At 42.6% G+C, this 27,787-nt stretch overlaps 1 protein-coding gene across 1 annotated transcript in view; it reads left to right on the plus strand.

Annotated features, from left to right (window-relative positions):
- Window positions 1-27,787, plus strand: part of PREP (prolyl endopeptidase) — a 488,637-nt gene that overhangs the window by 420,147 nt on the left and 40,703 nt on the right. The window contains exon 13 of the mRNA XM_029595338.1: window positions 18,536-18,667. Within this exon, the coding sequence (XP_029451198.1) occupies window positions 18,536-18,667 (132 nt within the window). The remainder of the gene's footprint in view (window positions 1-18,535; window positions 18,668-27,787) is intronic.

A 27,787-nucleotide genomic window follows, 5' to 3' on the forward strand; every position in this document is an offset into this window, starting at 1 on the left:
ATGAAAAGGTTTTTTGACTTTTTGATTACTATCGCACACTCTGTTAGGTAATGCATGATTTTTTAGGGCTACTTTTGAAATTTTCAGGAAAATAGATCTCACCCTCTTTTGTTATTTACCTTTGCTATGTAGGGGTTGAATAGTCTGTTCATTTTTTGGACGTGCCATTTATTGAAATGACATAAGAACTCCTCCTTCTGCATTTTTTATCTGAAAAATTAGATTTTAAAGTTCATGTACAAGTTAATGGTATCTTTAGAGAATTCTTGTGTCGATCCAGTAAAAGGTCCTGCAAAGTATCCTGTTTTCTGCAGGACCTAGAGGGCTCCTTGAACTCTGCCTGAGGAGAAAGGGATATGAATATAGTAGCACCTGTCGTAGCAGGCATTGTCATTAGATAATTGCGCACACTGGATATCATAAGCCAAGGGCCAAGTGCATGTAATTCTAAACAAGGCAGTTATTCCAAAAGCCCTGTCACTGCAGGAGAACACAATAGATGGATAGGGTATGGGAAGGGATGAAGAAAATGCATGTTCAATATAAAGTTTCACTTCACATTATTTGGAAATTGCAGATGCAGAAGATAAGATATTGATGTTTTAATTTTCCTGGCCTTAAAACTTATCCTTAGAAACTGAAAGGATAGTTCCTTCCTAGAAATAGATACTTGGTGGAATATATTATGGCTGATATACAAATGTGAAGCTGTTGCAGCCAGATATTTTAGAAAATTTCAGTAATTTTGAAAACCTTTAGAATATTATGTATCCCTGGTGCTGTTCATCATCTTCTGCAGTCTTTTGGTTGAAAAGGTGATTGATAACATTTTAAATTAAACTAAGTATAAAGGGGAGAGAAAAGAATCAGATATAAATTATACTATAAAACTAAAGTTAGCAAAACATTCACTTTTACTATTAGTTAAATGATTCCTTCATAGTCCTTACTAGATTGCTGAGCAATACTGGGCTTATGGCTCCAGTGGCCCTTTCTGATGTTATGAGCCTTCATTTATAGGCTATCAGGATTTTTAAACCCCCATCCCCCCTCATCTGGTTTTTGTGGTGAAGATCCTTGGCCAAGGGTATGGACTGTTGCTCCCTTTAAATCCAAGTACAAGTGCCTCTCTACCAACCAGTACATGTCACTCTTACCTTTCCCTGCCCAGTGAATGCAGTCTATAGAGTGTTCCCAGTCCCAGGCTGTCCAAGGAAGAAGACCCAGATCTTCCTAATGATACAACCTAAAATCTATTGTACAATAGGGCAGTTGTATCCTTCCAGATAAGTTAATATTATGTTCAGTGAATGGAAACAGTATACTAAATGCTTGTGAATTCAGTAAAAAAAAAAAAAAAAAAAAGACCCTCATTAAAACACAGCAAATAGGTATTGTTATGAGGTCTCACTTGGTCTATTTGGTGGCCTCAACAGTACTTGATTGGAATTTTGCTCGTTTACTGTTAGTCTCTGGAAGTAAGAGTATGGTCAAATGGAAAAGCAGGGCCTGTGTGTTCCCCACTTGCTGCCCAGATTGGGTCTATGAATAGGTGCAGAACTCTGAGATTGGAAAGGGCATCAGTCTTAGTGTTTGTAACACTGGGCTTTGACTCCGTTCAGCATGTTGAGGAAGCCAAAAGTATAGCTTTGAAACACCCTTTGATGAATCAGAAGAAGCTGTCTATAATAAAGGACTGGAAATATGAAGATCCTGCAGGAAGTTACTGTAGAATTAGTGTATTGGAAGGTTATTATAGATTTGGAAAAAAAGTGTAACCCCCTTCTCCGATTTAGGGGCCAGGAGGGCAGGAGCATGCGAGGGTCACAGAGCCAGTCTTTTACCTTCCTTCCACTCCAACGCAGTCCAGGGGCCCCGGGACAGGGTTCTTTTACCAATGGGGGGAGGACTAAATCCTCCAGGGCCCAAGATGGCTGGGGTGACTCCCAGTTGGTTGCCCTGAGGGAGTATCAGTTCTGTATTCACTTCAAGGGAAGTGAGTGGCACAAAAGACTCTGGAAACTCAGACTGAGTGTCCAAAATTAAATCCTTACTGTCAGAGTTCTTAAATAGCAAATTGGCACTGCTCACATCAATTCTTGGCGTGAAACAGGTCAAATCTACAGTTCTTCATTTTATTTATGCAAGTGTCTCTCAGTAATAAGCAGGGAACTCTCACCCTCTATGGTTTAGACAAACAAGGTTCCCAATCAGGCAGTGATGGAAAACGCTTCCAAACATACTGATTGGGAATAAGAATTACAAATTCTGCAGTCTCCCTCGCCCAGGGTGAAGACTCCATCGGGTGTCCTCAGAATAGAAAATTAGATCTTACTCAAGTTCTTTTCTTCAGTTGTCTCAATAGGATTTTTCGTAGGAAAAGTCCAGTAGCAGGGAACATAGCACCTCTATACAGATGTCCCCTCTTCAGGCAGGAAGGGTGGCCTCCTGGGAACTTAGAAAAATCTTCACACAAAGGTAGAAAATCTGGATCCTCCTGTAGCGAGTCACCATGCGGATTCTTCTCTACCTCCTGATCTTACCTAGCTGGCAGAAACACCAGATTCCTCCAACCAAAGGGTACCCGAGTTCTCTCAGGAGAAAACCCAAAAAGGCAAAAACATCCAAAAATCTTAATCAAAAACAGAACCAGCCCCAGGCAGGCACTGATCCCATTCCCACTAGGGTAATGGCCCAGGCTGTGTAACCCAGTACCCAAGTAGGGGAGCAACTCAAGAAAAATCTTCCTACTCTTTCTAACTCTTAACCAAAATGCCACACCTAGCAATGCACAATATAAAGAATCCACAAGAACAGGGAAAAAGTAATAATACTCAAATATATAGATCCTGTAACACAAAAGAGTGGGTAAAGGGGCCCAATGTGACCTCATATATTGGTGCCCAGAGGCTTAAGCTGATACAAGCTTGTATCAGCTTAAGCCTCTGGGCACCAATATATGAGGTCACATTGGGCCCCTTTACCCACTCTTTTGTGTTACAGGATCTATATATTTGAGTATTACACCTAGCAATGCTGCAGCCTGCTTTTATATATGCAGCAGGGGGCCGGCCATTCCCGTAACCTCAGGGGAGGAGCTGTTCTGAAATGGAGCCCTCCTCCCTCCACTGCCTTTCCTATCCTCCTAGCTCACAGGGTTCATGATGATCCCAAAGGGTCGTCACACTTGTTATCAATTTGGATAAATGAAGAGCTCTGAGCTGGAGCAATAAGTTCTAGTTCAACATACTAATAGTGAAAAAGAAATTAAAAATTAGAGAAATTGGATAAGTAAGTCAGGCAACTTCAAGCTATAAATAACACGCTGTCCAGGGACAAAACTGTTTTGTGAAGAAAGTTAAACCATGATATCGATTTGAAAATAGGAAGTCTGAGCCCTATTAATTTCTCAAAGATGCATCCAGTGTTGAATTGTTTGGAAGAAATGACAGAGTGCATGCAGATTCCAAAAGAGAGTTCACCAACAATATCTGGGTCATGTTATTTGCCTGGAAATCAGTCTGTGAAAACTAATATTTTAAAAAAGCCCCACATCTAAGATGAGCTCTACCTCAACTATTAGAGAATTCTTTGAATTCAGTACTTCAAAAAAGTGACATCATTTCTCTTTTTTGTTAGATGTTACTTTTTTTTAGAAAGTATCCTGATATGTCTTATCTAACAGAAGGAAGCTGCAAACAAATGATTAAGCCTCAAGTAGGCTAGGGAAGTTAAATTTTCTTTGAAATAACTTGGAAATATAAGATCAAAGTTAAGGATCAGGTTTGTATTCTTTGATCTGGATCAGCTTGCTGCTTTTCTGTCTTCATTTAATCCATCTGAGATAAACAAAAATATACCATCCTCTTCTACTTTCAGTTTAGTGAAAGCCTAGAAGAATTGGTCATGCCTGTGAATCTGGTAGATGTGACTCATGAAGTTGCTTTGCATCTGTAATGGATTGTACTAGCCGTTGCCATTCAGAATGGATGCTTTGGGGGTCATCCTGAAGCCTAGGTTTCAAGTCCAGACCTGGCTCTTCTCCTCGGGCTCGAGATACTGCAGAAGCAGCGTTCTGTGCCACTGGGAGGGAGAGGTAGTCCTGGCATTCATCGAGTTGTGGCATTTACTGGTTCCTATAGAGCACAGAACGTACCTGGCTCCAGAGGGAGCCCCAGTTCATGCCTGTGAATGAAAGCTCACAGCATCCAAAAGAGCAAGATATATATATTGAACAGATTTTTGAAGCAGTGGCATTGAATGTGCAGATAGCTTCTTGTTGCCTGGTGGCTCACTCTTGTTTACTTCTCTCTCAGGAGGTTGATGAATCTGGGGTGAATTCCAGGGCAGTTTTTTTTGGCAGATGCAGGCTGCAATTTGATCTGCACTTCGGCCAGAGGGGGTGGCTTCAGTAATAGTAGCCAGGCATCAGCTATGGCTGAGAAATTGGTCAGCCGATACAACTTCAAAGTCTAACCTGAAGAAACTGCCATATAAAGGCTTGCGCTTGTTTGGGAGCAAAATTGGAAAAACTGGCCAACGAGAGGTGAGTCCCAGGTTCCTCGGTTACCAGATGATAAGAAATAGACGCCACAATACTCCAGTATGGGAGAACATGCTAAGGGGTACAAATGTTTTAGACCCTTCAGAGGAGTGGCTTTTCAGAGGGCTCAACCTTTCATCCCAGGCAGCCCAGACAGGGTACAGGCTCAGATAGTGGAGCCTCCAGAGCCTCCCAATAAAAGTGTGCTGACCCACCCCCGGGAATAGGAGATAGGGGGTCACCTCTCTCTTTTTTATCTGAGGTGGGTTGAGATCACATCAGAATAGTAGGTTCTAGAGGTAATAAGAAATGACCATGCGCTGGAGTTTTGCAGTGCTCCTCGGGACGTTTTCATGGTGTCTTCCTGCAACTCTCTGCAGAAGAGACAGGCAGCCTGCGGGCTGTGGTTCCAGTACCCATGTCTCAAGAAAATACGGGCAGATATTCCATTTATTTCATTGTGCTCAAAAAGGAGGGCTCTTTTCACCCCATCCTAGATCTCAAGGGGGTCAACCGTCATTTGCAGGTGACTCGTTTTCGCATGCAAACCTTGCGCTCAGTGATAATGGAAGTACCCTCGGGAGAGTTTCTGACGTCCCTGGACTTGTCAGAGGCGTACCTCCATATCCCATCCATCTAGAGCATGAACAGTTCCTACATTTTGTGGTTTTGGGGTGGCATTATCGATTTCTGCCTTATGGTTTGCCCACTGCGCCCAGAACTTTTTCCAAGGTTATGATGATGGTGTCAGAGTTTAAAAAGGATGGAATTTTGGTACACCCATACTTAGACAACTGGCTGATTTGGGCCAAGAGTCAGGGGGAGAGCCTTCGGGTCTCATGCAAATTGATCTTTTTGTTGCAGGAGCTAGGTCGGGTAGTGATACTGGCCAAAAGTAGTCTTCAGCCATCACAGTCACTAGAATATCTCGGTGTTTGGTTTGACACAAAACAGGGTAGGATGTTCCTGCCAGAGGGCTGTATCCAGAAGCTGATAGTACAGGTGCATCTATTGACAAACACAATACACCTCATGATATGGTCTTATGTACAGGTACTTGGATTGATGGCGGTGACCCTAGAGGTGGTGTGTGTTTGTTTGTTGAGTTATAATTATGAATGTCACTTTGTAAACCGTTGTGATCTATATATGGAATGACGGTATATAAAATGTCTAAATAAATACATAAATAAATATGCATCCCCTTCAGTGCACTCTGTTGTCTTGTTGGAGCCCACAGTCTCTGGACTATTCGATTCAACTTCACCTACCGATGGAGATCGGCAGATCTGTAGTGGTGGTTACAAGCACATCATCTAAGAAAGAGGGTTTCCCAGTGGTCACCGGACTGGTTGGTACTCACAACAGATGCGAGTCTCCGGGGTTAGGGAGCTCACTGTCAGGAGTTGACAGCGCAAGGGCACTGGAATACAGAAGAGTCTCTCTGGAGAATCAATCAGCTGGAAGCCCGTGCCATCCGATTGGCATGCTTGTGATTCGGTGACCAATTGCAGGGATGAGCGGTCTGGATAATGTCGGACAATGCAACAACAGTTGCTTACATCAATTGGCAGGAAGGATCCAAGTGCCAGTAAGTGTTGCAGGAAATAGCCCAGCTTATGGAATGGGCGGAAGTGCATCTTCAGGAGGTCGCAGCCTCGCACACTGCAGGAAAAGACAATATAAGAGCAGACTTTCTTAGCAGACAAAGTCTGGATTCAGGAGAATGGGAATTGTCAAGCAAAGTGTTCCAGCTCGTAGTGGATCGCTGAGGCCTTCCGTTTCTGGACCTGCTGGCGACTTCTTGCAATATGAAGGTTCCTCGTTTCTTCAGTCACAGGAGAGATCCAAAGTCCTTGGGCATTGATGCCCTCGTGCAGGAGTAGCCAGAGGGCAGGCTGCTATATGCCTTTACCCCATGGCCCATGTTGGGTAGAATGATTCAGAAGATCGAGAGACACAGGGGGATGGTGCTTCTGATGGCACCAGATTGGCCCAGGAGACCTTGATATGAAGATTTGCAAATGGTCCTGATGGAGCCTCCCCTCTGGTTTCTAGCTCACAGGGATCTGCTATGGCAGGGGCCTGTTCTTCACAAAGATCTGACTCTGTTTTGTCTTACGGTATGGCCCTTGAGAGGGCTCAGTTGCTGAAGCATGGATATTCTACTGCAGTGATTGCCACCTTACTACAAGTGAGAAAGTTCTCCACTTCTTTAGCAAATGTTCGGGTTTGGTGAGTGTTTGAGGCTTGGTGTGAAGATCGAGGGGGTTCTTCCTCATTCAGTTAATATTCCTCTCTTTTTGGAATTTTTGCAGGATGGATTGAGTAAGGGGGATAGCCCTTAATTCATTGAAGGTAGAGGTGGCAGCTGTGGCCTGTTTCTGTGGTCATCTAGATGTGGCCCTTTTCTTGAAAGGCATGAAGCATCTTTGTCCTCCCTTTTGGTTACCAGTGCCCTTGTGAAGTCTTAAATCTAGTTTTGGATTTTTTGGCAGGCCCTACCTTTTGACCCATGCGTAGCCTTTCCTTGAGGTTATTGATCTTGGAAATGGTGTTTCTTGTGGCAATTTGTATTGTGCGTAGAGTTTCCAAACTGCAGGCCTTGTCTTGCCGGGAGCTGTTCCTACGAGTGATTCTGGGGTCCCTACAGCTGTGTACTGTTCCTTCTTTTTTGCCAAAAGTGGTCTTGGATTTTCACTTGAATTAGTCCATTTCCCTGCTGTCCCTGGACAGGGAAAGAGATGCGGAAGAATATCTCCTGTTATGGCCCTTGGATGTAAAGAGGCATATCTTGAGGTATTTGAAGATTTCTAAACTTTCAGGAAGACTGATCGTCTGTTTGTTACGAGCTACAATAGCCCACTGGATTAACGAGGTAGTCACAGATGTTGAGCAGCCATTGCCTAGTCATGATTAGGGCTCATTCCACAAGGGCTCAGGCAGTGTCACGGGCAGAAGTTAAATTGTTTTCTCCCATTGACATTTGTGGAGCTACGATGTGGGGCTTTTTACACACCTTTTGCAGATATTATTGCCTGGATGTGCAGTCGTGAGAGAACACAACCTTTGCGCATGCAGTGTTGATCAGACTGCCCTGTTCAGGAGTAGCTTTGGTACATCCCACTTGTTCTGGATCCACCTGTCCATATGATAAGAGAGGAGAAATTACTACTTACCTGATAATGTCCTTTTCTTTAATAAGAGTAGGTGGATCCATCTTCCCGCCCTTGGCTGCCAACGGGTTGTGCCGTTGTCCTCCTACGTGGCTGCGTGTTCCAGAGGTGTGTTACTCCAGTCCCTAGTCTAGCATTATTACATTCTGTGCCTGAGCTCAATGTTTTCCTGTAGGCTGAATGCTTGAATGGTGTGTCTGTTAATAATCAAGTTTTGTTAGTTTGTCCCCAGTTGGCTATTACAGAGAATACTAGTGGGCTGATAGTGCAGGGGTATATATACTGTGATATCAGCTTTGCTCCATCTTCAACTGCTGGTAGAGGTGCATACCCCACTGGTTTTGGATCCAAGTGTCCTTATTAAAGAAAAGGAAATGATCAGGTAATTTTGCATCCTTCAGGACTAAATTAAAAATCTATCTATTCCACTTGCTTTGTCTTGGCTCTGTAACCTTGATTATTCTCTATTTAGAATGAATCTTGGTGTCATTCATATACTGTACAAACATTTTTGTAAGGCACCCTGATCACAGTGCCATACAACAAACAAAAGAGTTTATAATTGAGCAGGAAGGTATGATAGGATTACATTGTTGGATATCTATCGCATGCTGGTATCATACTACAGTGCACCCTTACAGTGCATTTTTGCCATTGTAAATTTTTTTTTTAAGTCTACAACAGTAGAGGCTAATCATAAGTATCATAACATTGGGATGCAATTTTTAAACATATTTTTTGAAAGTGGAAATACAGACTCCGTAAAACCTGCAAGACGTACTTCATTACTTTCTGAAAATGGATGGTAATCCAATCCTTTAAATGATGATAAAGTCCTTCCAGATCAATTTTCTTACAAAGAGTATGTGGCAGCTCTGATTTATAATTCATGGGATGGTACAGGATAATCAGAAAGGGTTTTCAGCTGTCTTCATTGACTTGGGTCTGTTGTTAGCTATGTTTTTCTCTTCACCTCTGTGTTAGCTTTGAGTATGTAGAAATATTATGTATTTTATTTTATTTCCTTTTTATCATCTTTTATTTTAAATTTTAGGTATGTTATTTTGTACATCACCTAGATCTATTGTTAGTGTTAGGCAATTCATACATTTTAATAAATGTAAATGTATATTTTGTGTATTCACTGAACATTCAAAAATATGGTTAAACAATAAACAAAAAAACCAGAAAGATATATGTAATGATTTCAAGGTTGTGAAATAGTGTGATAAGGTGGTGGTCACAGTCAGAGGGGCACAGATATGGGTCATTGGTGAGATGTCACTTAGGGCCTTATTTTCCAAACGTATCGCACGCGGTAAGGGACGTTTCGCACGCGAAATGTCCCTTTTCGCGTGCGATACCAAAATGGGGGTGGAGTCTGCCCCGGAAGAGGAGGAGTCGGGGCGTCACCAGGGCCGACTCCGCGACAACGGCACGCACAGCGAAAAGGTAAGTGCCTTTTCGCTGCCTATTTCGCTCCCAATAGCTACACCTCCTGTGGTGGCGCTATTGGGTGCGAAACCGGCAGCGATCGCACCGCGACGGTGCGATCGCTGCAGGCTAGTGCAGGCCCGCCCCCCATTTCGGCCCCCCGCCCCTCATCTTCTAAACTATCGCAGGCCTGCGATACTTTAGAAAATGAGGCCCTTAGAGTACTATGTCCAGTTCTGGAGGCCATACCTCAGAAAGGATATGGACAGGATGGAGGTGGTCCAGAGAAGGACTCTAAAAATGGTGCAGGGTCTATGCCAGGACTAGGCAACTCCAATTCTGGAATGCCACAAACAGGCCTGGTTTTCAGGAAATCCACAATGAATGTTCATGAGAGAAATTAATATAGAGTGGAGGCAGTGCATGCAAATATACCTCATGCATATTCATTTTGGATATCCTGATATCCAGATCTGTTTGTGGCACTCCAAAACTAGAGTTGCCTACCCCGATCTTCATTTATTTATTTATTTGGCACTTTTATATACCAATATTCATGTAACAAGTTACAAATCACCTCGGTTTACAATATAACAATAACCATTGCAAAAAGATGCATTACATTAAACAAAGGAAAACAAAACTTGGATCTAGCGAATTTGGTTTAACAAAGAGATAACTGGAGGAAAAAAAATTTTTGCCGGCAAGCCGGCTGATAGCATAGGTATATAGTCTGGTGTCTAAGAAAATGACACTGGGATTAGGTATCGAAGAAGAAAACATTTGTTAGATCGTCTGTACTCAGAGCGGCTTGCTAGTGAAGAAGTTCTACTAGCAAAGCTGCATAAGAGGTTCAAAGGGTCATCAGAGTTAGGCAAAGCTTCGCTAAACAACCATGTCTTGAGTCTTTTCTTAAAGGTGGCTGGGCATTTTTCGAGCCAGAGCTCTGGTGGGAGCGAGTTCCATTGAGTTGGTCCAGACGTGGAAAGGGCTCTCTTCCTTAATGAGGATTTAATGGAGTGGGCCAGCAAGGTGTCTCTATACGCTGACCTGACCAGTCTGGAGGGAATGTGAGGTCAAAGTAGGAACTTAAGATCCAGGGGGGTGATGTTGTGAATGGCTCATTAGAACTTTGTATAAGATTCTGAATTTGATTGGGAGCCAGTGCAGGTTCCGCAGGATGGGTGTAATATGGTCTCTTTTGTTGGTCTTGGTCAGAATCCTTGCTGAAGCGTTTTGTAACATCTGTAAAGGTTTGATGGTATTAGCCGGAAGGCCGAACAATAAGAACATAAGAAAATGCCATACTGGGTCAGACCAAGGGTCCATCAAGCCCAGCATCCTGTTTCCAACAGTGGCCAATCCAGGCCATAAGAACCTGGCAAGTACCCAAAAACTAAGTCTATTCCATGTAACCATTGCTAATGGCAGTGGCTATTCTCCAAGTGAACTTAATAGCAGGTAATGGACTTCTCCTCCAAGAACTTATCCAATCCTTTTTTAAACACAGCTATACTAACTGCACTAACCACATTCTCTGGCAACAAATTCCAGAGTTTAATTGTGCGTTGAGTAAAAAAGAACTTTCTCCGATTAGTTTTAAATGTGCCCCATGCTAACTTCATGGAGTGCCCCCTAGTCTTTCTACTATCCGAAAGAGTAAATAACCGATTCACATCTACCCGTTCTAGACCTCTCATGATTTTAAACACCTCTATCATATCCCCTCTCAGTCGTCTCTTCTCCAAGCTGAAAAGTCCCAACCTCTTTAGTCTTTCCTCATAGGGGAGTTGTTCCATTCCCCTTATCATTTTGGTAGCCCTTCTCTGTACCTTCTCCATCGCAATTATATCTTTTTTGAGATGCGGCGACCAGAATTGTACACAGTATTCAAGGTGCAGTCTCACCATGGAGCGATACAGAGGCATTATGACATTTTCAGTTTTATTCACCATTCCTTTTCTAATAATTCCCAACATTCTGTTTGCTTTTTTGACTGCCGCAGCACACTGTACCGACGATTTCAATGTGTTATCCACTATGACACCTAGATCTCTTTCTTGGGTTGTAGCACCTAATATGGAACCCAACATTGTGTAATTATAGCATGGGTTATTTTTCCCTATATGCATCACCTTGCACTTATCCACATTAAATTTCATCTGCCATTTGGATGCCCAATTTTCCAGTCTCACAAGGTCTTCCTGCAATTTATCACAATCTGCTTGTGATTTAACTACTCTGAACAATTTTGTGTCATCTGCAAATTTGATTATCTCACTCGTCGTATTTCTTTCCAGATCATTTATAAATATATTGAACAGTAAGGGTCCCAATTTATTTTTGAAAAAATGATTGCTTGGAGAACTGTCCGAAAGTCTTGGAAATGGAGGAGAGGTCTCAATCGTTTTAAGACTTGAAGTTTAAAAAAGCTGTCCTTGGTGGTGGTGTTGATGAAACTTTTGCAGTTCAATTGGTTGTCCATGATGACTCCTAGGTTTCTGACTTGGGGAGAGAAGACTGGTTGAGTAGCAGGGTGTGTGTTGGACAAGGAGGGATTTCCTTCTTGGGTAATGAGGAGGATCTCCGTCTTCTTGGTATTTAGGATCAGTTGAAGGGTTGTTAGAAGTTTGTTTATATATTGAAAACAGGTGTTCCAGTATTCCAAGGGGTTTTTTTTATCTTCATCAAAAAAGCCAAAGAAGATGTATTCCAAGGTTTTTTTTCATCTTCATCAAAAAAGCCAAAGAAGATGAAACTTTATGACCGACATATGTGTAATCTAGAGGAGAGGAGTCGCAGGGGAGTTGTGATTGAGACATTCAGATACCTCAAAGTATAAACAATGTGCAAGACGCAAACCTTTTCAGAGGAAAGAATGCTCTAAAACATGAAGAGGTCATAGTGTGAGAGTCCAAGGGGATAGTTTTGGGAGCAGAAAATATTTTTTTCACAGAAAGGATGGTGATGCATGGAATGACTTCCCAGGGAGAGACAAATCGTAGCAAAACTCAAGAAAGCATGAGATAAGCACAGAGAATCCCTAGATATAAAGAATTAATGAAATGCCAGAGATCTACTGGGGTCCATGGCATTTCAACAGGAATGAAATTGCACAATCGAGTCTGTGTTTCTATGACAGCCGATTACAGAATAGTGGATTCCCATTTTACAGTGACTGACTCCTGACAGGCCCAATATTTTTATAAAACTTTGTGTTCCAGTAAAAGGCAATACAGCTTTATAATGCAGTAGTTTTGAAACTCAAAACACAATCTGAGAAATATATTATGCAGACCAGCAGTATCAAATCTCCAGTAACAATTTGAACATAAGAACATGCCATAATGGGTCAGACCAAGGATCCATCAAGCCCATCATCCTGTTTCCAACAGTGGCCAATCCAGGCCATAAGTACCTGGCAAGACCCAAAAACTAAGTCTATTCCATGCTTCTGTTGCTAGTAATAGCCGTAGCTATTTTCTAAGTCAACTTAATTAATAGCAGGTAATGGACTTCAGCTCCAAGAACTTATCCAATCCTTTTTTAAACACAGCTACACTAACTGCACTAACCACATCCTCTGGCAACAAAACCCAGGGTTTAATTGTGCGTTGAGTGAAAAAGAACTTTCTCCGATTAGTTTTAAATGTGCCACATGCTAACTTCATGGAGTGCCCCCTAGTCTTTCAATTATCCGAAAGAGTAAATAACTGATTCACATTAACCGTTTCTAGACCTCTCATGATTTTAAACACCTCTGTCATATCCCCCCTCAGCCATCTCTTCTCCAAGCTGAAAAGTCCTAACCTCTTTAGTCTTTCCTCATAGGTGAGCTGTTCCATTCCCTTTATCATTTTGGTCAGCCTTCTCTGTACCTTCTCCATCGCAACTATATCTTTTTTGAGATGCGGCGACCAGAATTGTACACAGTATTCAAGGTGTGGTCTCAACATGGAGCGATACAGAGGCATTATGACATTTTCCGTTTTATTCGCCATTCCCTTTCTAATAATTCCCAACATTCTGTTTGCTTTTTTGACTGCCACAGCACATTGAACCGATGATTTCAATGTGTTATCCACTATGACGCCTAGATCTCTTTCTTGGGTGGTAGCTCCTAATATGGAACCTAACATTGTGTAACTAGAGCATGGGTTATTTTTCCCTATATGCATTACTTTGCACTTATCCACATTAAATTTCATCTGCCATTTGGATTCCCAATTTTCCAGTCTCAGAAGGTCTTCCTGCAATTTATCACAATCTACTTGTGATTTGACTACTCTGAACAATTTTGTATCATTTGCAAATTTGATTACCTCACTTGTCTTATTTCTTTCCAGATCATTTATAAATATATTGAAAAGTATGGGTCCCAATACAGATCCCTGAGGCACTCCACTGCCTACTCCCTTCCACTGAGAAAATTGTCCATTTAATCCTACTCTCTCTTTCCTGTCTTTTAGACAGTTTGTAATCCACGAAAGGACATTGCCACCTATCCCATGACTTTTTACTTTTCCTAGAAGCCTCTTATGAGGAACTTTGTCAAATGTGAAGCAGATTTGTGAGGCAAGACTTGCCTTGGGTAAAGCCATGCTGACTTTGTCCCATTAAATCATGTCTTTCTATGTGTTCTGTGATTTTGATATTTAGAACACTTTCCACTATTTTTCCTGGCACTGAAGTCAGGCTAACTTGTCTATAGTTTCCCAGATCGTCCCTGGAGCCCTTTTTAAATATTGGGGTTACATTAGCCACCCTCCAGTCTTCAGGTACAATGGATGATTTTAATGATAGGTTACAAATTTTTACTAATACATCTGAAATTTCATTTTTTAGTTCCTTCAGAACCCTGGGGTGTATACCCTTCCGGTCCAGGTGATTTGCTACTCTTCAGTTTGTCACTGAGGCCTAGCACATCTTCTAGGTTCACCGTGATTTGGTTCAGTCCATCTGAATCATTACCCATGAAAACCTTCTCTGATACGCATATCTCCCCAACATCATCTTCAGTAAACACTGAAGCAAAAAAATAATTTAATCTTTCCGCGATGGCCTTATCTTCTCTAATTGCCCCTTTAACCCCTTGATAATCTAACAGTCCAACTGACTCCCTCACAGGCTTTCTGCTTCGGATATATTTTTTAAAGTTTTTACTGTGAGTTTTTGCCTCCACGGCCAACTTCTTTTCAAATTCTCTCTTAGCCTGTCTTATCAATGTCTTACATTTAACTTGCCAACGCTTATGCATTATCCTATTTTCTTCTGTTGGATCCTTCTTCCAATTTTTGAATGAAGATCTTTTGGCTAAAATAGCTTCTTTCACCTCCCCTTTTAACCATGCCGGTGGTTGTTTTTGCCTCTTTCCACCTTTCTTAATATGTGGAATACATCTGGACTGTGCTTCTAGGATGGTATTTTTTAACAATAACTACGCCTCTTGCACAATTTTTACCTTTGTAGCTGCTCCTTTCATTTTTTTTTTCTAACTATTTTTCTAATTTTATCAGTTTCCCTTTTGAAAGTTTAGCACGAGAGCCGTGAATTTGCTTACTGTCCCCCTTCCAATCATTAATTCAAATTTGATCATATTATGATCACTATTGCCAAGCGGCCCCACCACCATTACCCCTCTCACCAAATCCTGTGCTCCATTGAGAATTAGATCTAAAATTGCTCCCTCTCTTGTCTGTTCCTGAACCAATTGCTCCATATAGCTGTCATTTATTCCATCCAGGAACTTTATCTCTCTAGCATGTCCAGATGATACATTTACCCAGTCAATATTGGGGTAATTGAAATCTCCCATTATTACCGCACTACCAATTTGGTTAGCTTCCCTAATTTCTCTTAGCATTTCACTGTCCGTCTCCTCATCTTGACCAGGTGGATGGTAGTATACTCCTATCACTATAGTCTTCCCCAACACACAAGGGATTTCTACCCATAAAGATTCGATTGTGCATTTAGTCTCATGCAGGATGTTTATCCTGTTGGACTCTGTGCCATCCCGGACATAAAGCGCCACATTGCCTCCCGGGTGCTCCTCTCTGTCATTGCGATATAATTTGTACCCCGGTATAGCACTGTCTCATTGGTTGTCCTCCTTCCATCATGTCTCTGAGATGCCATTTAAGTCTATGTCATCATTCACTGCTAATGCCCCATCTAAGTTTTTTTTAATTGTTATACTCAGTAATCTCTTCACTGCTCAAAAAATACGAGTCCTTGCTTACTGAAAAATCTTCACTGGGGGCTATAGAGTAAATTCCAACTCTTATAGCCTACCAAGTTTAATCAAAATGAAAACATTTTTAAAGAGTGGAGGAAGGGTTTCATATATATGAGTTTTAAACCACAAAATGTTATACTCTGTTTGCGTGTATAATCATAAACCAAACCTCCTCCACCCTAAGTTTTTTTTCGATTCCATACATCATAGGTAAAACCACATATGTTTTTTGTTCTTTTTTTTCTTTTTTTCTTTTTTTCTTGTTGTATTGTATCAACCAACTTTTTAAAGCATGCTTTAAATGTCCCGACTTATCTGATAATGCTGAAAAGCCCGACGTAGCCACGTTTCTGGTCCCTAACAGGACCTTTCCTCAGGGGATATTCTCCTGTTTTCAATCAGTCGGTGTACACGATAGCTAGAACAAAATCCAAAAGTGTTATCTTTCTTCAAGGCGCGATTACACGCTCGAGAGTGGAAGATTAAACTTGGTAGGCTATACCTAAGAGCCTAAATTTGGCTTCCAGAACCTCCCTCCCACATTTTCCTATATCGTTGGTACCCACATGTACCATGACAGCCGGCTTCTCCCCAGCACTGTCTGAAATCCTATCTAGGTGACGCGTGAGGTCCTCCACCTTCGCACCAGGTAGGCATGTTACCAGGCGATCCTCACGCCCACCAGCCACTAAGCTGTCTACATTCCTAATAATTGAATCACCAACTATGACGGCCGACCTAACCCTTCCCTCCTAGGCAATAGACCTTGGAGACACATCCTTAGTGCAAAAGGACAATGCACCACCTGGAGAGCAGGTCCTTGCTACAGGATCCTTTCCTGCTGCACCAGGTTGATGCTCTCTGATCATGAGACCTTCTTCCTCCAAAGCAGTACCAGAGCTGCCAGTCTGAAGTTGGGACTTGGCTACTATATCCCTGAAGGTCTCATCTATATACCTCTCTGCTGCCTCAGCTCCTATAGGTCTGCCACTCTAGCCTCCAGAGATCGGACTCGTTTTCTGAGAGACAGGAGCTCTTTGCATCGCATGCACATGTACAATTTCTCACCAGTGGATAAAAAATCATACATGTGACACTCGATGCAAAAGACTAGGAAGCCCCCCTCTTGCTGCTGGACTGCTGCCTTCATCTCAAATTTGTTCAGTTCCTAGTTAAGTTTTAGGTTGCTACGGGAGAAGGAATGTGTCTAATTAACGTCCTTTAAATGTATTAGTGAATTCACCATATGTCTGGTAGTGACCTGCAGGAGAATGATCAAAATCTCAATAAGGTTTTTTGGGGGGTTTTTTGTGAAAGTGGCACCTGCCTATAGATTAAAGGATGAGCTAGGGGTGGGTGGGTGAGGGGTGGGAGGATTGGGAAAAGCAAATAGTCTAACTTCAGTTAGTCAGCCAGAGTGACTCACTGCTCTCTTGATTAACAAATGTCTGTACCCAATCAAACCAAAGTCACATTACCTTAACACCTTTCCAAGGTGAGTGCTGAACTTTTCAACCTTTTCACTTAGGTATACACTGCTCCTAGCTTATTTCTAGCTTCTGGCTACCTTTTTTTTTTTTTAATATACAAACACTCTAACCTCTGCTTATTAGCTATCAGAGTGGAGGAGTAGCCTAGTGGTTAGAGCAGTGGGCTATGAACCATGACACCAGGGTTCGAGTCCTGTTGCTCCTTGTGACCTTGGGCAAGTCACTTTACTCTCCATTGCCTCAGGTACAAACTTAAATTGTAAGCCCTCTGGGGATAGGGAAATACCTACAGTACCTGAATGTAATCCACTTTGAAGCACTGAAAAAAGTGGAATATAAATCTAAAATCTAGACTAAAAAGAAAATGTGCTGCCTTATAGACTATTAAAAATAAACACACTAACTACTGCCTTTTAGCTGCCTTACTGACTGACTATTTAAAAATACAAATAGTCTAAGTTCAGTTTATTCCCTGCCTTATTGACTATTAAAAGCACAAACACACTAAATATTCCCAAATAGTTAACTTCGTCCTAATACTTTTAAAAAAGAAAATTTCCCAACAAAAACTTACTGATTCCTTTCAGCCACCAGCAAGGTGATCTTCTCCTCTCAGTGCTCCCATACAGAAAATGGTTTGCTGATGTTATCAACTGTTTGCCCACTTCATGACCTTGACATTCTATTTTTATTCATAAGTTATTTCTCTGAGCCGAAGAGTCCTGTTGCATATCTAAGATTTCTTAAGCATTTATGCAGTATACTTGCATGATTTCCATGCTATATATTGGAATGACAGGAAAATGTGGACACAGATTAATAACTAATTAAATATTATATAATAAGGATTAAAACTAATGATCTTTTCATAAAATGAAGCATTGAGTCAGATTGCCAGTTACATGAAGGCATTTGCATTTAATAGTCGGCAAAATAATAATGTAATCGCAGTTTGAAAATGTTTATACTCCCAAGAAGATATGGAGCTAACTATACCCCAAATATTTGTGAAAATAGTTATTTCACAGCAACAGGATGGAGGTCTTTATTATGGCTGTAAGCCCACGGCATGATGGAAGCTTCCAATCTAAAAGCAGAAAGGGGGGGAATGTAGAATGGAAATGGGTAACACATGTGCTATTTGACATGAATTTGAAAGAACCATGCAGCACCCGCTACACTGTATGTTCTGCATAATATTTCTTCTGGATTCCATCCTTTATTAGAATTCATTTCAGGATTTATCTGCTTATAAGGCCATCTGCACGTTTAATGTTCCAAATGTTCCATTAAGCCAGACCTCAGAAGCAGCACATGTGGTCTCTTGTATATAAAATGTGCAGTGCAATGCTTTTAGCACAAGTTAAGGATGCCCAAGTCTTCGGAACATTATCTTTTATTTCGTCCATCACATTGGCACTGCATGTATTATTTAGTACTTCTGAAAGCATCTAAGATACTGGTAGAATTCTCGTTTGATTTCTGAATATAAGAGTTGTATCCTGTCTTTCTGGACTGCATCAATAATAGAAAACCTCAAGGAAACCATATAAATTACAAACTTAACTGCTGATAATTTCATTTTGCATGGTTGAATGAGAAACGGGATGGTTTACAGAATGGGATGAATCATCTATTTTTTTTATGCTCTCAGGTGGAATTCTGGCAAACAAGCAGAACTGCTTCAGTGACTTCCAGTACGCTGCTGAATATCTCATCAAAGAAGGGTACTCGTCTGCCAAGAAAATCACCATTAATGGAGGTTCCAATGGAGGTCTACTAGTGGGTAAGAACTAACTTGCACCTATTGATTGAACATAAGAACGTAAGAAATTGCCATGCTGGGTCAGACCAAGGGTCCATCAAGCCCAGCATCCTGTTTCCAACAGAGGCCAAAACCAGGCCACAAGAACCTGGCAATTATCCAAACACTAAGAAGATCCCATGCTACTGATGCAATCAATAGCAGTGGCTATTCCCTAAGTAAAATTGATTAATAGCCATTAATGGACTTCTCTTCCAAGAACTTATCCAAACCTTTTTTGAACCCAGCTACACTAACTGCACTAATCACATCCTCTGGCAACAAATTCCAGAGCTTTATTGTGCGTTGAGTGAAAAAGAATTTTCTCCGATTAGTCTAAATTTTGTGCTACTTGCTAACTTCATGGAATGCCCCCTAGTCCTTCTATTATTCGAAAGTGAAAATAACCGAGTCACATCTACTCGTTCAAGACCTCTCATGATCTTAAAGACCTCTATCATATCCCCCCTCAGTCGTCTCTTCTCCAAGCTGAACAGCCCTAACCTCTTCAGCCTTTCCTCATAGGGAAGCTGTTCCATCCCCTTTATCATTTTGGTTACCCTTCTCTTTACCTTCTCCATCGCAACTATATCTTGTTTGAGATGCGGCGACCAGAATTGTACACAGTATTCAAGGTGTGGTCTCACCATGGAGCGATATAGAGGCATTATGACATTTTCCATTCTATTAACCATTACCTTCCTAATAATTCCTAACATTCTATTTGCTTTTTTGATTGCTGCAGCACACTGAGCCGACGATTTTAAAGTATTATCCACTATGATGCCTAGATCTTTTTCCTGGGTGGTAGCTCCTAATATGGAACCCAACATCGTGTAACTACAGCAATGGTTATTTTTCCCTATATGCAACACCTTGCACTTGTCCACATTAAATTTCATCTGCCATTTGGATGCCCAATCTTCAAGTCTTGCAAGGTCCTCCTGTAATGTATCACAGTCTGCTTCTGATTTAACTACTCTGAATAATTTTGTATCATCAGCAAATTTGATAACCTCACTAATCGTATTCCTTTCCAGATCATTTATATATATATTGAAAAGCACCGGTCCAAGTACAGATCCCTGAGGTACTCCACTGTTTACCCTTTTCCACTGAGAAGATTGACCATTTAATCCTACTCTCTGTTTCCTCCCCTCTGTTAGATATTTAGATACGGACTACAGGTGGATGTAGGGTTTTATTTAGCTGTTCATTAGCTGTTCATTAACTGGGCCGTGACATCTCTTGTTAAGTTCAGTGAAAGAGAAGCCAAGTTTCTCATAGGGAGCACTAGCTTCTGGCCATATTAATCTGTCAACCATAGCAACCCTGTCACAAGACATTTTCATATAACCAATATCATTATATATATGTATGTGTGTGTGAGTGAATTATTTTATATATATTTTTAATTTAGATATTTAAAAAATGAATATGGCATGTGCAAAAGTTTAGACACCCTTCCAGTTGATTCATTACTCCATTTAAAAAAAAAAGTTCATAAGGCCCCAAACGTTCATTGACTCATTAGGTCTTCAGATAGTCAGGTGAAGACAATTCCATGGTTGAACAAATACACTGACCCTTCTAACCTTTCAAATTGCGATTGTTGTTCTGTCTGTCTACTTTCAATAACCATTGGCTTCTTAAAGCAGCTAGACATTTGAGAATAAGGTTTTCCAAATATATGATATTCACTTTTTTATTATTTTCAATCTGTTAAAATCAGCAGCAAATAATTTTGCATGACAAATTGCAGACAAAGGGGCAGATTTTTAAAGTTAAGCGCACGGGGTACATTTGTGTGCGCTACCCGGCGCGCACAAATGTACATCCGATTTTATAACATGCGTGCGCTGCCGCCCGCATGTTATAAAATCCGGGATCGGCGCATGCAAGGGGGTGCACACATGCACCTTGCGCGCGCCGAGCTCGAGGAGAGCCCCAATGGCTTTCCCCGTTTCTTCCAAGGCCGCTCCAATATCGGAGCGGCCTTGGAGGGAACCTTTTTTTTGGCCCTCCCCCCCACCTTTGTTCCAAAAGTTACACCTGCCCGAGCCGGCCGATTGCCAGCATGCCATGCCCCGGCATAGGCCATATCTTACGCGCGTAACCCTTTGAAAATCTACCCCAAAGTGTTGTACCCCTTACAAATGCTGGCTTTGTGGATTGACAATGGCAGGGTACAGAGGCTCTGGTCGCTTTTGGGTTCATTTCTTTGGAATAATAGAAGGGCGCGGATCCACAATGATGTGTTGTGACTGTACAAGAAAAAGGGTGGGATAGGTCTGTTGGGTCTGTCTACTACAGGAATGGGTCTTGGGCAAACAGAAGTTTGATGTGGAAGGATTGTTGGACGACTGGACCTCTCCTTAATTGCCAACCAATTTGGTTCATGCACAGCAAAATACTCAGTTCCTTAGGGGTTTCTGCCTTCTGGTTAGCAGCTGTTCAGAAAGCGTGGCCTCCTGCTCTGTGATGTTCGGGTGTCTCCTTTTATTACATTGTTGGGGAATTCAGATTTTTTGCCTGAGCTTCAGTGTGCTGTGTTTTGCGATTGGGCTAGCAAGGGGTTAGGAAATTTGGCATCTTTAGTGGACCTGGATAGCCTCTGTTGGTTCTCCTTTCAGCAGTTACAGGTTGCATGGGAGTTGCTGAATGGTCAATTCTTGGCCACTATAGGGTTTGTGCTGGAGAACTGTCTCTGGTTATTCTTACGGATAAGGAGGATGGTTTTCTCGACACTGTTCCTATATTTAATAAATTTTCAATATTGGCCTCTCATTTAAAAGAACTCCTGTCCTCCTCCCATATGGCACAGTTAGCAGCAAATTGGAGTGAGGATTTGGGGGAACAGATTGATATGGATTCCATGAGTTTGGCTTTCGTGCTGATTCACAAATATCTCCTGGCTGCGCATATGCGAGCGATCCAGTTTAAATTGCTGCACAGAGTATATATTACCAGGGCTTTAGGGGTTAAAATGAGGCTCTGGGTATCTGACTCTTGCATAAGTGTAACACCCATGCTGGGACTCTATGGCACATGTTCACTGGCTGCGTTAAGCTACAAGAGTTCTGGGATGAGGTCTCAGACTTCCTAGATGAGATTCTGGGGGGTGGAGTTTCTTGGTCTGTGAAGTTATTTACTTGCATATTATGGACAGGAGTTTCCGGCTCCCACAGGGGTGGGGGGTAAAGTTTCTAGCATCTGCACTGCTGCTTGCTAAGAAAACTGTATTGTCATGCTGGAAAACCAGTGATATCCCTGAGTTTGTGCGTTGGATAGCACTGATTCAGAGCACTGCGCAAGTTGAGAAACTGTGGCAGAAGGATCTGCTCCCAAAAAGGGCATGTACAGTTCTTAAAGGCTACTTTTTGCTTTGGGAAAAGGTTTTAAGGAAGTGTGAACTGATCCATTTCTCTGGACCTAACCACAGTGGGCTTTGCACTGTCTTCCCAATCTCAGATGGTGGAGTGAGTGGGTGAATGGGGGTATGATTGTGGCGTGTGTGTGTATTATTGATGTTTGAGCCTAAGGTTGTTATTTCTTGAGATATTCTTTTGTGTGGCTCAAATAAACAGATTAAAAAAAAATTGCAGGCAGATGTCACATTTACAAGCCAAATAAAAGGATATTGTTGCAACGCACTATATTTCTCCTCTCTTTCAATTAAAGCCCCAAACAACTAGATATCTTTTATTTCTAGCTGCATATTTAATTAATGGGGCTGTAATTGAAATAGAGGAGATATACAATGTAATTTTGTAATGTGCCACACACATATAATCTGTAATATACACAATATTAAATCTACTATGAAAACATGTTTTTTAAACAATTCCAAATCTCTTTAATCAAAAACATAATGATAAAACAATGATCAAATATACAGACCGAAGCCAAAACATATATACACACACACACACAAAACAGAAAAATATTAAAACCAAAAAATAGTGGGAGGAAAGATGGTGGTTCTATTGATCCCTAAGTACACGAAAGATTTAATCTCCATAACCTCAGTGAATGAAGTAGGATCTTCAGCGGTAGTCCAACCACTGGGCCAACACTGCCAGCAATAGCTAATTGTAAACTTAATGTTCCAAAAATGTCTTTCGGCAAGTATTAGAAATAAAATGAATCCTGTCGCTATCAATCTGAGAGAGCATCTTTCTCAGATCACAGAAGGTAATAAAGATCAAATGCTTCCTTAACATTACAATTGGTTTATTCACCTGGGGGTTTCTTCAAGTTAGTATATAGCAGGAAGACAATGGGGTTTCTTTCTTCCCTTCAAATCACAAACTTCAGCAGTTGTAGTTTTTATTCTTTTTTTATTTTATTATGGATGTTTATTATACGTACGTTGCCAAGAGCCTGGCACCTGGCGACTAATAAACAAGAATAAATAAACACATTTCATCAAAAAGGAGGGTTTTTTTATTGCTGCTAAAATAAAATATTAAACACACAATCTAAACATTACAGTTTACCAACAAAAATAACCTATCAGGAAAAACATACAAGGACTAAGCTCACATAGTCCTTCCACTTCCATGTCCTAATTCATAAAGAACATCGACATAAAGAGAATGGGTAAAACCATTGATATTCTCCAAGCTGGCTGACCAATCAAGCCATAAACCCCTACATTAATAAACATTAAACTAGATTCATAAAAAGTAGACCATTCTACCTTAAGTCCAAAAAGATTCATAGAATTTAAACAGCATATCCACCACTGTTCCTGACAAGTCAAGTAAGAATTAATATTACAGCCATGTAAATTATTCACATTCTGCAAAACCAAGAAACATGTCTCATCCATGCCATGTTTTTGTTCAAGCCAATGTGAAACCAAAGGACCATCAACCCAGCCATTATGTATGTTACTACTTTGTTCAATAATAATCATATGCATCGTTTAAACAATATACAACAAAGCACATAGACACTGGATCACATTTATTTATTGATTTTCACAATTTGTAGCCCGCGTAGTCCAACAGTTCTTGGCGGGTAACAATAAACACTCATAAACCGCATAACATATAATAAAAAATAATAGCATAAAAAATATAATCCCATTATGTTCAAACTGTTTTATTGAGTGATACATGTAATAAACTATATACAAACCACCATCACTGGAAAACAGCTCAGAAAGTGATATAGAAAACATCGTATACAAGACTATAATCCCATTATTAAAAAAACATATATATAAAAACTGAAAAAAAAAGTAGTAAAAAGCATAAGCAGCGCCTAGTCAGAGATGAGAAACTATCAATTAATTAGCCATGTTAAATGCTTGCCATGATTCACAGTTAGTCTCAGATTTTCACACAAAAGATTTTCCACTTTGAAGATGCTTAAATACTAAGGGGCCGATGTAATAAAAAGCGCGGAAAGCAGGCACTGAAAACTCAGCGTCCACTTTCTTAACGCGAGCATGATGCCCGCAAGGGGGGGGGGGGGGGCGCCATGCTATACCCAAATTAGGGGGTCGCGCTAGCAAGGAGGCGCTAGGGTCGCTTGGGCAACCTTAGCATCTCCTTGGTAACACGACCCCGCCGCAGTTGCCAGTTATGAAGACCAACACCGGTAAACTCGGTGTCGGTCTTCATAACTCGGTGGTCTGCCGAGGTTTTTTGGTTTGGTTTTTTTTTTTTTTAAGTACAGGAAAGCAGTTTTTTCTGCTTTTCTACACTTCTTTAACCTGTGCTCAGCTATTAACACCTGCTCCAGGCCCCATATTGTGTTAACGTGCAGGACCAGAACAGAAATGTTCTCTGGTAACACTGTAGACAACTATATTCTCCTAGGACAAGCAGGATGGTGGTCCTCGCACATGGGTGACATAATCAGATGGAGCCCGGCATGGAACTTCGATCTCAGAGATTCTAGAACTCTCAAACATGCCCTACTGAGCATGTGCAGCTGTAGTCATCACCCTGCCCCCCCTAGGCAGAGACTCTGTCTCCTTTTTTCCACGGAGCCGTGTGGTCACGGAAGCCGTTTACTCACAGTATTCAGCTTTGCTCTCTTCTCTCAGTTCTTGTAAGTGATTTTTTTCTAGAGCTGCAACTGTTTTCTTAAGGTAGTTTATTCTTCTTTTTCCTTTTTTTTCCAACTGTCTGCCAGCTGCATGGTGAGCTTCCTCTGTGCAGCCTGGCAGAGTCTATTACTATCTTTAAAAAAAAAAAAAAAGAAACAACAAAGAAAAACTGCTTCTGCAATTTTGTATCTGTTTCCTCTTCTTGCTCTATCTCCTTTTTCTCCCTTTCCCCAGTGCCGAAAGGTCTGACTTATGGAGACCATTGGTGATCCCTGAGGGCCGCTGAGCCTGAGGATTCGCCTGCGTTCTTTCTGGGCTGGAGTTCCATGTTGTTTCACTGATCGATTGGCATTGATGGATTCGGACAGTGCAGGGAACGAGGACCATGCAGTTTTTATGGGGAAGAGAGGTCATCCTCCCCACATCCCAAGGAAACTAGTCTTCCAGGGCTCCGCTTCCTGCTTGCCCGTCTTGGTAGTGTAGTCTCCTTGGGAGAGATGGTGAGCAGGAGCCTGGGCTAGCAGCTTGCTGCCACATCTTGGTGCCAAATACAGCTGTGACCAGCACACCGTTCATCTAACGCATCAATGTCAGAACAGTGTCAGGGACCAGGTCCACCATTGTGCACCATGGTCACCATTGATGCCATTGAGGTACAGTGACGCCTGCAATGCCGTAGAGACCTTCAGTGCTGTTGGTGTCGGTGGAAGTGGAGTCTCGCTATACCAGCTTGGGCATCGAGGTGGCGGACTAGCAGCACAAACAGATGCCATTGATCAAGGCTGCGATGCCATCGATACCACGATGCCCTCAGTGCCATGGTGACCGCGGTGTCATCGGTGCCAAGGTGGTATAGTTGCTGTGTGCTGATGGTGCTGTGATGCTATTGATGCCGCAGTGCCCTCAATACTGAGGCACCATCGAAGCCGTGGTGCCCTCATTGCAAACAATACCGCGGTGCCCACGGTACCATCGATGCCACTGTGCCCTTGATGCCTACGGTGCTCTCGACATCCACAGTGCCATTGATGCCCTCGATCCCATCAGGGTGCATGCATGGCCACCCTCGAGGCTGTTGAGGTTAAAGCGGCGGTTAGCCCTCGATGCTGTCAAGGTGCATAGTCTCAATGCTGTGGCAGCCCTCGATGCCGTCGAGGTGCATACCCTTGCGGCCACTGCTGTCCACTAGTTTGTTGCGGTGCATGGCCTCAGTGTCATCGTGATGCAGTGCTGCCCTGATACCATTGCCGCCTTTGAGGCCATCGAGGTGCAGGGGCCACTATGGAGGCTTTTGGGCCACCGATGCCTCTTGTTCCTGCCTCAAATACATCAAGCACCACTGACCAGGTGCTGGGTTTGCTATTGAGCACCCTGGTCGTCCCTAAGGCCTTTGACCACCGAGGCTCTTGCAAGCCCCCGTGTGACCCTGCTACCGAGGGTAGCAGGGGTTTTTTGACCTTGAACAGATCAAGCGCAGGGGTCGACACCTACTCGAGGCACCCTGGTATACTGGGGCATCCGAGGCATTGGTCCCGTGCCCTCAAGGCTTCTTGGTGGTGTCCTCTGCAAGGTACTGAGGAGCTCTGTGTTATCCCTTCATGGGCTACAGCTATTGGAGCCTTAGTATTCGCAAGACCATCGAGCTTGCTGCATCGACACCCTCAGACGAATAATTGAGCCAAGGGGAATAGTCGATGGTGCTAGCGGTCCTTGGTTCCTTTAGGCATCGGTGATCTGTGTATGGGCTGCATGGCTCCTCCCTGCAGATGCCTATGGCCACCTTGGTACCCGCCTGTACATCAATACTTTTGGGCACTGGAGTCTCCATCGGGACCACCAGGCAGTCGGTGTCTGCAGGCGCCTGTGTTTCCGGGATGGCGCTATATGGTTTTGAACCTTTTAAGGTTTGGTCAAGCGCCTTCGAAGCCCTGGGGGCAGAGTTGCTGGATGCCCTTGTGGCTTTGCATTGGTGAGCAAGAAAATGCCATGGGCTCTCCAGGCACAAGTGGCTGCAGTCAGAGACTGCAGAACATGATCTGCAGAACCCCCATGGGCACCTTCAGTCGCCAGGGACTTCGCTGCTGTCATTCCCTGAGGGAATCGAAGGTGAGCCATTCCTGACGCAGTTCGAGGGCCCACCTCTTGCAATGTTTTCAGGACCTAGAAAGGGAGATGTCATAGACTGCCACCCTCCACTATGCCTTACCCAGAGCATCAGTTGTTCTGGGGACGCAGTCATCCCACTGTTTTCCTTCACTCCCTTGGAATTCCTGTGACGTTGGTGCACAAAATGAGCAGTCAGGAAAGGCTAGGCATCTACTCCAAATGCCTCAGGCAATGGCCGATGGCATTCTCCCTGTCTGTACAGTCCTCAGCCATACCAGGGTTCTGCCATTGTCTCGTCACGGTCTCAGCCTCCTTGTCAGTTCTGCAGTGCTGAGGAGTACTGGCATCATCACACACTCTGTGCTTTGTCGTGGGGCAGCGTGTAGCCACCAACTCTAGCACATGGTGCTATGGCTCGGAATTCTACCCACAGGCACGGCGCATGGGAACATAGGTGTGCCGCCATCCATGGGATGAGATATCACTGCATGAGTACCGCTCAGCATGCTTTTACAGCAAAAAGCTCATTCCTCCAGTTTCTCTCTGCTGTCTGGGCATCTGTGTGTGTGTGTTATTCTCTCCAGTCGGACATAACAGGTTGTGTTCCACAGCCAGAAGACTGACCTAGGACTGCGTTCCTGGTTGGACCCTGAGGGGAGTAGACATCGGGAGAGTGGTTTGGGTGTCCTCTCCTCCCTCAGCAGAGGAATGTGCCTTTCGATTTCTCCTGTGTCCTAAACTCCTTTTTTGTGGGGAAACCCCTGGCAGAGTTTTCTCTGAACCAGGACCTCGATTCTTGAATCGGTGCGTCTCCTTGGAGGCCGGGGACCAGCAGTGGCGGTCATTTTACCGTTTTCGCTGGGGCCCCTCCTTGAATTATGGTGTCGACCTCCCCAATCCGAAACTAGCTGCCTGTGGTGAGTTGGTCACTT

Source organism: Rhinatrema bivittatum, chromosome 3, assembly GCF_901001135.1.
Source record: "Rhinatrema bivittatum chromosome 3, aRhiBiv1.1, whole genome shotgun sequence".
In the NCBI taxonomy this organism is placed as follows: Eukaryota; Metazoa; Chordata; class Amphibia; order Gymnophiona; family Rhinatrematidae; genus Rhinatrema; species Rhinatrema bivittatum.